At 46.7% G+C, this 12,540-nt stretch overlaps 1 protein-coding gene across 1 annotated transcript in view; it reads right to left on the reverse strand.

Annotated features, from left to right (window-relative positions):
* LOC123765239 (uncharacterized) overlaps positions 1–12,540 on the reverse strand; it is a 101,717-nt gene that overhangs the window by 6,414 nt on the left and 82,763 nt on the right. The window contains exon 2 of the mRNA XM_045753734.2: positions 8,653–8,873. Within this exon, the coding sequence (XP_045609690.2) occupies positions 8,653–8,873 (221 nt within the window). The remainder of the gene's footprint in view (positions 1–8,652; positions 8,874–12,540) is intronic.

Raw genomic sequence — 12,540 nt, forward strand, 5'->3', positions numbered from 1 at the left:
ACTTTGTGAGAAGGTAGAGGGCATCGTGGGAGTCCAAGTCCCCAATTCTCTCTTCCATCCTCTTTAGGTCTCTAAACTTTTCGTCAAGGACTGCAGCAATGGCATTGTGGCCCAGAGGTGCTCCGAGTAGTGTGCTGTCGGTAGGTTTAACGACTGAGGCTTCTGGTAGAACTGATTTCACTGCTCTAATGATTACTTCACTAGATGCAATAATTTCGCACTTGGAGGGGCTAAGAACGAGACCCATGGACTCCCCCCGTGTCTTCACCAGCTGTAAGTCTTCTAGCAGGGAATCTTGTGTGCCTGCCAGAGTGCCATCATCCAGGAACCAGATGTTGAGCTCGCTGGACAGTCTGGTTGTAATTTCTCGAACCGCTATGCAAAAGAGGAACGGTGCAAGTGGGTCACCCTGTTGAATTCCCTCTGCTGAGGTGACTTCATGTTTGCCAAACAGGAGGGTTGAGTCTTTGCTGTAGCCTGCTGACACAAACGGGAGAATGCTTGGGCAATGTTCCTGGACTGCAGTGAGGATTGCTTCCCTTTTGACCGAGTTGAAAGCGTTTTTAAAATCTAATTTTACTACTGCCTGGTCTTCAGTAAGAGAGCTAATGTAGGCTCGTGCAGCATGAGCCGCTGCTTCACAGCCTTGGGGGACTCCAAACCCCAGCTGGTTGGGTTGCAGCATGGTGGCTGCTTCCGTTCGGATACTTCTGACAGCAGCCCTTGCAACTAGGCGGCGAAGGGTATTACCAACGGCAATGGGTCTGATTCCTCCCCCCTTCTTTTTGAGGGCACATAGGGATGCACCAAAGAAGAATGGTTTGATTTCATCAGGGATTAACCCGGCGAGGCAGTTGTTGACAAACGTTGTGATTTCTGTCAGGAGCGCTTCTGCAGCTGGGCCAAGAACAGGGTTCACCATTTCCTTCACATGTTGAGGTCTTACCCCTGTGTAGCCTCCTGAGGAGCCCGGAGGAAATGAAACGATAGCTTTATAAACCTCTGACTCCCGGAGGACGAGAGGTTCCTGATTAGGGGCGAGCCTGACCTGTGGGGGAGGTCCACCTACGGCCCTGACGGGGTGTTTTTCTCTCAGTGCTTGGGCTGTGGTTTCATCCCTGGGCAAAATTTTGTCCTCACTTGTGATTAACCTGAGTGCCCCGACTGTATTGCCCTCTTCAATTTTCTTGCTGACTTGGGTACCTAATTTTCTGTTGTCGCTGATTGTCGTACTTGGTCTGCCTCGGCGGTGTTTGGTGTGTTTGGGGAGGCGGACTAGGTTGTCAGCCCTCGGAAAATCCCTAATTGCTTTATTGACGGATGAGGCCAGTGTCTTGCCTCCTCTGTCTGGTACACCTAAGCATGCATTGCCAAAAAGTAACAGATTGTGCCAGGCTTTGATGGTATCAGGTGCAACAAGGTTATTTGACCCTCTGTTGACTTTTGCGATGAGGTCCGTGTATTTCCCTGCAGCAAAAGGGCGAGAGGCCTTTGGGATGTGGGTGAGTGTCCTGGTTGACGTTGCTTTAATTGCCTCTAGCAGGTCGTCTGTTGCAACGTAATCTGTTGCGATTTGTACTGGTGCAACAGGCTCCTGAGTGCTGCCTCCTCCCGCGGGAGGCCTCCCTGACCCAGGACAGTCACCATGCTGGCGAATGACCCTGGAGACAGAGTTGATGCTGACGATGTTCCCACAACCACTGCATGTGCCTCTCCTTTGATTGGCTTCGGGAGGGGTGAGCTGGCTGGTAGCGACCTCTTCTGCCATCCCCTTAGGTAAAGTGAATGTCACCTTGCACTGGAGTATTTGTCTCTCCCTCCTGGCTGGGGGGGACGAGGTTGTCCCCTATACTATGCGTCATGTCTGGGCAGATGTCTGGGGTGGGTGGGCTCGTGGAGGTGGTGGGTGGGGGTTGGGAGGCTGCGCTGGCCCGGTCTGGGAGGGGGGCCGGGGAGGGGAAGGCGCGACTACCTGATCGTGGGAGGTGGGGGCGGGGGAGCGGAAGACACTGCACCACACGGAGGTGGGGGGGGGGGGAGACACTACACAAGTGGAGCGGGCGAGCAGGAGACACTACACTCACTGGGGGGGAGGCACTACACTCAGGGGGTGGGGAGAGGGTTGATGTGGCACGTAACACTTGGATAATTTCCTGTTGTCACTAAACACTGGTGAATGTGTCCTGGCTCACTGGGTGTGGTGCTCTCAACACGATACTCACAATGGTCCAGTCACCACCAGTATATATATATATATATATATATATATATATATATATATATATATATATATATATATATATATATATATATATATATATATATATATATTATTAAATATGACCGAAAAAGTAAGATTAATAATTCTAACACGAATTTTCTCAATCTTTCGTACATTACGCTTCACTGTTGGAGGTAAATCAAAAATCACTTCTCCAAAATTCATTTTTATTTCTAGTCTGACGCGACACGGGCGCGTTTCGTAAAACTTATTACATTTTCAAAGACTTCACAAATACACAACTGATTAGAACTTACGTATCTCTGATTTTATATCTACATTTGAGTGAGGTGGGAGGGGTGATGTGGCATTAACACAAGACAGAACAAGAGGGGATATTAATAGGGTATTAAAAGTGTCAACACAAGACAGAACAGAAACAATGGGTATTGAATAGAAGTGTTTGTAGAAAGCCTATTGGTCCATATTTCTTGATGCTTCTATATTGGAGCGGAGTCTTGAGGTGGGTAGAATATAGTTGTGTATATATATATGAACACAACTATATTCTACCCACCTCAAGACTCCGCTCCAATATAGAAGCATCAAGAAATATGGACCAATAGGCTTTCTACAAACACTTCTATTCAATACCCATTGTTTCTGTTCTGTCTTGTGTTGATACTTTTAATACCCTATTAATATCCCCTCTTGTTCTGTCTTGTGTTAATGCCACATCACCCCTCCCACCTCACTCAAATGTAGATATAAAATCAGAGATACGTAAGTTCTAATCAGTTGTGTATTTGTGAAGTCTTTGAAAATGTAATAAGTTTTACGAAACGCGCCCGTGTCGCGTCAGACTAGAAATAAAAATGAATTTTGGAGAAGTGATTTTTGATTTACCTCCAACAGTGAAGCGTAATGTACGAAAGATTGAGAAAATTCGTGTTAGAATTATTAATCTTACTTTTTCGGTCATATTTAATAATATATATATATATATATATATATATAACTTTAGAACACTTTCCCACCAGGAGACTCGAACCCTAGCCAGCACAGAAGCCTTCCAGCAACTGGCATAACAGGTACGCCTTAACCCTCTACACCACCGCTCAGACACTTAAAAGAGATGGTAATTTCGGAGTATTTAAATCCCCCAAAGATCAACACCTCCCAAGAGCACCAGAGCAAGTGAGGGGTCATTTAGACGTTAATTTCATCAAGTCCCTGTTAATATGGGAAGACACAGTGTCTCTGCTTAAGGCACAACTCTCCTAAACACGAGAGTTAAGTATACAACTTTAGAACACTTTCCCACCAGGAGACTCGAACCCTAGCCAGCACAGAAGCCTTCCAGCAACTGGCATAACAGGTACGCCTTAACCCTCTACACCACCGCTCAGACGTCTGAGCGGTGGTGTAGAGGGTTAAGGCGTACCTGTTATGCCAGTTGCTGGAAGGCTTCTGTGCTGGCTAGGGTTCGAGTCTCCTGGTGGGAAAGTGTTCTAAAGTTGTATACTTAACTCTCGTGTTTAGGAGAGTTGTGCCATATATATATATATATATATATATATATATATATATATATATATATATATATATATATATATATATATATATTATTAAATATGACCGAAAAAGTAAGATTAATAATTCTAACACGAATTTTCTCAATCTTTCGTACATTACGCTTCACTGTTGGAGGTAAATCAAAAATCACTTCTCCAAAATTCATTTTTATTTCTAGTCTGACGCGACACGGGCGCGTTTCGTAAAACTTATTACATTTTCAAAGACTTCACAAATACACAACTGATTAGAACTTACGTCTCTCTGATATTATATCTACATTTGAGTGAGGTGGGAAGGATGATGTGGCATTAACACAAGACAGAACAGGGGATATTAATAGGGTATTAAAAGTATCAACACAAGACAGAACAGAAAACAATGGGTATTGAATAGAAGTGTTTGTAGAAAGCCTATTGGTCCATATTTCTTGATGCTTCTATATTGGAGCGGAGTCTTAAGGTGGGTAGAATATAGTTGTGCAATAATTGGCTGTTGATTGCTGGTGTTGACTTCTTGATGTGTAGTGCCTCGCAAACGTCAAGCCGCCTGCTATCGCTGTATCTATCGATGATTTCTGTGTTGTTTACTAGGATTTCTCTGGCGATGGTTTGGTTATGGGAAGAGATTATATGTTCCTTAATGGAGCCCTGTTGCTTATGCATCGTTAAACGCCTAGAAAGAGATGTTGTTGTCTTGCCTATATACTGGGTTTTTTGGAGCTTACAGTCCCCAAGTGGGCATTTGAAGGCATAGACGACGTTAGTCTCTTTTAAAGCGTTCTGTTTTGTGTCTGGAGAGTTTCTCATGAGTAGGCTGGCCGTTTTTCTGGTTTTATAGTAAATCGTCAGTTGTATCCTCTGATTTTTGTCTGTAGGGATAACGTTTCTATTAACAATATCTTTCAGGACCCTTTCCTCCGTTTTATGAGCTGTGGAAAAGAAGTTCCTGTAAAATAGTCTAATAGGGGGTATAGGTGTTGTGTTAGTTGTCTCTTCAGAGGTTGCATGGCTTTTCACTTTCCTTCTTATGATGTCTTCGATGAAACCATTGGAGAAGCCGTTATTGACTAGAACCTGCCTTACCCTACAGAGTTCTTCGTCGACTTGCTTCCATTCTGAGCTGTGGCTGAGAGCACGGTCGACGTATGCGTTAACAACACTCCTCTTGTACCTGTCGGGGCAGTCGCTGTTGGCATTTAGGCACATTCCTATGTTTGTTTCCTTAGTGTAGACTGCAGTGTGGAAACCTCCGCCCTTTTCCATGACTGTTACATCTAGAAAAGGCAGCTTCCCATCCTTTTCCGTCTCGTAAGTGAAACGCAGCACGGAACTCTGCTCAAATGCCTCCTTCAGCTCCTGCAGATGTCTGACATCAGGTACCTGTGTAAAAATGTCGTCAACATACCTGCAGTATATGGCCGGTTTCAAGTTCATGTCGACTAAGACTTTTTGCTCGATGGTACCCATGTAGAAGTTTGCAAACAGGACACCTAGTGGAGAACCCATGGCGACCCCATCTACTTGCTTATACATGTGCCCATCCGGGCTCAAGAAGGGTGCCTCTTTAGTACAAGCTTGGAGTAGTTTCCTCAGAATACTTTCTGGCATGTCAAGAGGAGTACAGGCTGGATCACGATACACTCTGTCGGCTATCATTCCGATTGTCTCGTCCACAGGTACGTTGGTAAACAGCGATTCTACGTCCAACGAGGCTCTTATCCCTGTGGCCCGTGTGCCCCGCAGTAAGTCCACAAATTCCTTTGGAGACTTCAGGCTGAAGGCACAAGGAACATAAGGAGTCAGCAGGCCGTTGAGTCGCTTCGCCAGTCTGTACGTGGGTGTGGGTATCTGGCTAATGATTGGCCGAAGTGGGTTTCCAGGCTTGTGCGTCTTGACATTTCCATACGCATATCCAGGTTTATATTCCCCAATGATCTTTGGCAGGTGGAGTCCGGATTTCTTGGCGTTCACAGTTTCGATCAGTTTGTTGACCTTTGCTTTTAATTCGGCTGTAGTGTCCTTCGTTACCCTTTGGAACTTAGTTTGGTCAGAGAGTATGATGTTCATTTTCGCCAGATATTCGTCTTTTTTAAGAATGACATATATTGGCGACTTGTCACCTCTCCTGACAACTATCTCCTTGTTCTCACGAAGGCTTTTAGCTGCCGCTTTAAGCTCGGGGGACAGTATGGTGCTTCTGTAGTTGCCTCGATTCTTTCCTCCTTCTGCAATAAGTTCTGCTTGTAAGGTATCTTTGGTAGTGACCTTCTTTTGTGTCTCGAGTACAGACTGTCTTTTTGTTTTGTGTACAGACTGGCGAAGCGACTCAACGGCCTGCTGACTCCTTATGTTCCTTGCGCCTTCAGCCTGAAGTCTCCAAAGGAATTTGTGGACTTACTGCGGGGCACACGGGCCACAGGGATAAGAGCCTCGTTGGACGTAGAATCGCTGTTTACCAACGTACCTGTGGACGAGACAATCGGAATGATAGCCGACAGAGTGTATCGTGATCCAGCCTGTACTCCTCTTGACATGCCAGAAAGTATTCTGAGGAAACTACTCCAAGCTTGTACTAAAGAGGCACCCTTCTTGAGCCTCGTATGGGCACATGTATAAGCAAGTAGGTGGGGTCGCCATGGGTTCTCCCCTAGGTGTCCTGTTTGCAAACTTCTACATGGGTACCATCGAGCAAAAAGTCTTAGTCGACATGAACTTGAAACCGGCCATATACTGCAGGTATGTTGACGACATTTTTACACAGGTACCTGATGTTATACATCTGCAGGAGCTGAAGGAGGCATTTGAGCAGAGTTCCGTGCTGCGTTTCACTTACGAGACGGAAAAGGATGGGAAGCTGCCTTTTCTAGATGTAACAGTCATGGAAAAGGGCGGAGGTTTCCACACTGCAGTCTACACTAAGGAAACAAACATAGGAATGTGCCTAAATGCCAACAGCGACTGCCCCGACAGGTACAAGAGGAGTGTTGTTAACGCATACGTCGACCGTGCTCTCAGCCACAGCTCAGAATGGAAGCAAGTCGACGAAGAACTCTGTAGGGTAAGGCAGGTTCTAGTCAATAACGGCTTCTCCAATGGTTTCATCGAAGACATCATAAGAAGGAAAGTGAAAAGCCATGCAACCTCTGAAGAGACAACTAACACAACACCTATACCCCCTATTAGACTATTTTACAGGAACTTCTTTTCCACAGCTCATAAAACGGAGGAAAGGGTCCTGAAAGATATTGTTAATAGAAACGTTATCCCTACAGACAAAAATCAGAGGATACAACTGACGATTTACTATAAAACCAGAAAAACGGCCAGCCTACTCATGAGAAACTCTCCAGACACAAAACAGAACGCTTTAAAAGAGACTAACGTCGTCTATGCCTTCAAATGCCCACTTGGGGACTGTAAGCTCCAAAAAACCCAGTATATAGGCAAGACAACAACATCTCTTTCTAGGCGTTTAACGATGCATAAGCAACAGGGCTCCATTAAGGAACATATAATCTCTTCCCATAACCAAACCATCGCCAGAGAAATCCTAGTAAACAACACATAAATCATCGATAGATACAGCGATAGCAGGCGGCTTGACGTTTGCGAGGCACTACACATCAAGAAGTCAACACCAGCAATCAACAGCCAATTATTGCACAACTATATTCTACCCACCTCAAGACTCCGCTCCAATATAGAAGCATCAAGAAATATGGACCAATAGGCTTTCTACAAACACTTCTATTCAATACCCATTGTTTTCTGTTCTGTCTTGTGTTGATACTTTTAATACCCTATTAATATCCCCTGTTCTGTCTTGTGTTAATGCCACATCATCCTTCCCACCTCACTCAAATGTAGATATAATATCAGAGAGACGTAAGTTCTAATCAGTTGTGTATTTGTGAAGTCTTTGAAAATGTAATAAGTTTTACGAAACGCGCCCGTGTCGCGTCAGACTAGAAATAAAAATGAATTTTGGAGAAGTGATTTTTGATTTACCTCCAACAGTGAAGCGTAATGTACGAAAGATTGAGAAAATTCGTGTTAGAATTATTAATCTTACTTTTTCGGTCATATTTAATAATATATGTCTACAGGAAAGACTGCTACCAAAATATACTAATATATATATATATATATATATATATATATATATATATATATATATATATATATATATATATATATGCTAACAAGCATGAATGGTCCCCAGGACAATATGCAACAGAAAACTCACACCCCAGAAGTGACTCGAACCGATACTGCCAGGAGCAACGCAACTAGAATGTACAGGACGCCTTAATCCACTTGACCATCACGACCAGACATAAGGAGGTGATAGCCGAAGCTATTTGACCCCCCCCCCCGCCGGCACCCGGATGGTAATCATGGGCATAGCATTTTATCAAATCACCTCATTCTTTGGGGCACACTTGAGGAACACAAATGCGAACAAGCCTGAATGGTCCTCAGGACTATATGCAACTGAAAACTCACACCCCAGGAGTGACTCGAACCCATACTGCCAGGAGCGGGTGAGTCAGGGGTCATTCGGTGTCACGGAATCATTGGGTGAATCAGGAGGTAATGGATGACTCACTGATCGCTAGGTACAACTGGAGTCATTGAGGGTGGGAGGGGAAAATGACGACAAGGGGTCACTGAATTGTTCAAAGATTAATATACTTAAATATGGATCAGTTAACGAGTCAGATGTAAATGAATGGCGCCATTGATCACTAGAGAGTTACAGGAGTAATGGCCAAGCCTGGAAGATGGTCACTGGGAGCGCCTGTGTACCATCAGGCGCCATTGGAGACACTAAGAAGGAAGAGCTCCTCCTACCTGTAACTGCCGTCCGGGTGGTTCCAGATGAACATATTGGAGGTGGCAATAGGAAGCTCGGAGAGAAGATCAGTGAAGTCATGGGCTCGGTGTTCGGCCGGAAGGTCGACAACTCGGTCGACCGGTAGGTCGATCGCTCGATGCTCGGCTCGTAGGTCTTCCACGGTAGACGCCCACACCCCACCAGCCGCTGCCCATATCGCCAGCACCGCCGTTAACGCCTACAGAGATACGACAGAAAGAGACATGGTAACAACATGTACGATTCTGAGTGGTATTGACAGCGTAGATATAGAGAAACTGTTTAGTGAGTAGTAGAAGGAGGGAACAAAGAACTTGGTGATCAGATATGTTGTAGTTATGCCACGGAAGGCTGCAAGCAAGTGAAAGGAGAAGGACTTGAGGCCAACATAAAATTTAGTTAAAGAAGGGAAATAAAATAAGAAGCATTTACCCATTTCGGCGGATGATTGACACCTTAAGTACTGGGTTCAGGAGCTAACACTCGACCCGGTAAACACACACATAGATGATTAAAGTGACATGTGCCAGTAGTCTACACTAGTGTAAACTCTTCGTAGAATGAGCCATCCGGCTCTCTAACTCTAATAATGTCCGAGTAAATATTCTGGGACATTTACTAAATGAAATATATGGCTTTATTTGTTAACTGTATGTCCCTGTTTGATCATAGTAGATCAAAGATCTAAGTAGATCCCTGCTTAGTGGAAGATATTGTAGTATCCACTGCATCATCATCTTGTAAATCTGAGAACTGACGAAACATGTTGACGTGTAAAATATTTACATTTATTAACGTGTCCAGGAGAATTAAACAATGTTCTTCGAGAGGTCACTGACCTCCATTATAATAGTATTTTAAGTAGTCATTTCTCGTGTGTAGGAAGCTTCGCCACTCAGGTGCGAGCCGCAAGGAACGGTGCTCGCCCAAGAGAGCAGCATTGGATTGCAGGACCTTGTATTTAACGTCAAACCCACGAAGGATTATGGCAATCCTGTCCGTTTAGGAACGTGATCACCTGAGCAGGAGTCGCTGTATATTTGGTATTGCCATTTAGGGCTGCGAGCTTATGTGATGACACGTCTCGTGGTTCCCATTACCTGAGCATGTGTGAAAAGTTGGCATATTTAGGCATGATTGTGAGGTGGGGTGTAGAGAGGGCATGGACGTGTTTGTGGGGTTGGAGTGGAGAGGGCATGGGCGTGTTTGTGAGGTGAGTTGTAGAGAGGGCATGGGCTCGTTTGTGGGGTGGGTGTAGAGAGGGAATGGGCATGTTTGTGAGGTGAGAAGTAGAGAGGGCATGTTAGTGTTTGTGGGGTGGGTGTAGAGAGGGCATATTTGTGAGGTGAGGTATTGGGAAGGCATGGGCGTGTTTGTTGGGTTGGTATGGAAAGGTTATGGGCGTGTTTGTTGGGTGAAGTGTAGAGAGGGCATGGACATGTTTGTGAGGTGAGGTGTAGAGAGGGCATAGACATGTTTGTGGGGTGGGTGTAGAGAGGGCATGGGTGTGTTTGTGGGGTGAAACAGGGCCACGGCGGGGGTGAAACAGGGCCTCAGCGGGGGTTAAACAGGGCCATGACCGGGGTGAAACAGGGCCATGGCTGGGGTGAAACAGAGCCATGGCCGGGGTGAAGCAAGGCCATGGCCGGGGTGAAACAGGGCCATGGCCGGGGTGAAACAGGGCCATGGCCGGGGTGAAACAGGGCCATGGCCGGGGTGAAACAGGGCCACAGCGGGGGTGAAACAGGGCCATGGCCGGGGTGAAACAGGGCCATGGCCGGGGTGAAACAGGGCCACAGCGGGGGTTAAACAGGGCCATGGCCGGGGTGAAACAGGGCCATGGCCGGGGTGAAACAAGGCCATGGCCGGGGTGAAACAGGGCCATGGCCGGGGTGAAACAGAGCCATGGCCGGAGTGAAACAGGGCCATGGCGGGGGTGAAACAGGGGCAAGGTGGAGGTGAAACAGGGCCACGGTGGAGGTGAAACAGGGCCACAACGGAGGTGAAACAGAGCCACGGCGGGGGTGAAACAGGGCCATGGCCGGGGTGAAACAGGGCCACGGCGGGGGTGAAACAGGGCCATGGCCGGGGTGAAACAGGGCCATGGCAGGGGTGAAACAGGGCCATGACCGGGGTGAAACAGGGCCATGGCCGGGGTGAAACAGGGTCATTCACCTAGTTGTGCTTGCGGGAGTTGAGCTCTGCTCTATCGGCCCGCCTCTCAACTATCAATCAACTGTTACTAACTACTACTTTTTTTCACACACATACACACACACACACACACACACACACACACACACACACACACTCACACACACACACACACACACACACACACACACACACACACACACACACACACACACACACACACAAACACACACACACACACACACACACACACACACACACACACACACACACACACACACACACACACACACACACACACACACACACACACACCACACACACACGCAAGGGGGCCTCGTAGCCTGGTGGATAGCGCGCAGGATTCGTAATTCTGTGGCGCGGGTTCGATTCCCGCACGAGGCAGAAACAAATGGGCAAAAGTTTCTTTCACCCTGAATGCCCCTGTTACCTAGCAGTAAATAGGTACCTGGGAGTTAGTCAGCTGTCACGGGCTGCTTCCTGGGGTGTGTGTGTGTGTGTGTGTGGTGTGGGGAAAAAAAAAAAATAGTAGTTAGTAAACAGTTGATTGACAGTTGAGAGGCGGGCCGAAAGAGCAAAGCTCAACCCCCGTAAAAACACAACTAGTAAACACACACACACACACACACACACACACACACACACACACACACACACACACACACACACACACACACACACACACACACACACACACACACACACACACACACACACACACTCACGCACGCAGTCACGCACGCACACACACACGCGCGTACGCACGCACACACTCACGCACGCACGCACGCACTCACGCACGCACGCACTCACACACACACACACACACACACACACACACACACACACACACACACACACACACACACACACACACACACACACACACACACACACACACACACACACACACACACACACACACACATACACACACACACACAGGGGCCTGGTAGCCTGATGGATAGCGCGCAGGGCTCGTAATTCTGTGGCGCGGGTTCGATTCCTGCACGAGGCAGAAACAAATGGGCAAAGTTTCTTTCACCCTGAATGCCCCTGTTACATAGCAGTAAATAGGTACCTGGGAGTTAGTCAGCTGTCACGGGCTGCTTCCTGGTGTGTGTGTGGTGTGGGGAAAAAAAATTAGTAGTTAGTAAACAGTTGATTGACAGTTGAGAGGCGGGCCGAAAGAGCAAAGCTCAACCCCCGCAAACACAACTAGGTGAAAACACACACACACACACACACACACACACGCACACACGCACACACACGCACACACACACACACACACACACACACACACACACACACAGTGTGTGTGTGTGTGATCAACCAGCAACCACAGATCAGTGGTTGCTGTGGATATTAAAGAGCAGGAAGGATCTAATAGGACAGAGTGGAATGACAAGGACAAAGCAGAAGTGAATGAAGTACTAAAGGCACTAGACATGGAAGGGGCTGAGTATAGCATTGAGAAGGTTTTCAGGCTAGGCTGGTACAACAAAGACCGAGACCGAATGATAAAGATAGTGTTTGCAAACGAGAACACAAAGGAGAAGATCCTATCAAGGAAGAGCTCCCTGAAAAACGTGGGAAAATTAAAAAATGTATTCCTCCAGAGAGACATGACAAGGGAGGAGAGAGCCGTGGCGGCAGAAGCAAGGAAGAGGCGCAGGGCGAGAGGGGAA

This window comes from Procambarus clarkii, chromosome 33, assembly GCF_040958095.1.
Source record: "Procambarus clarkii isolate CNS0578487 chromosome 33, FALCON_Pclarkii_2.0, whole genome shotgun sequence".
Lineage (NCBI taxonomy): Eukaryota > Metazoa > Arthropoda > Malacostraca > Decapoda > Cambaridae > Procambarus > Procambarus clarkii.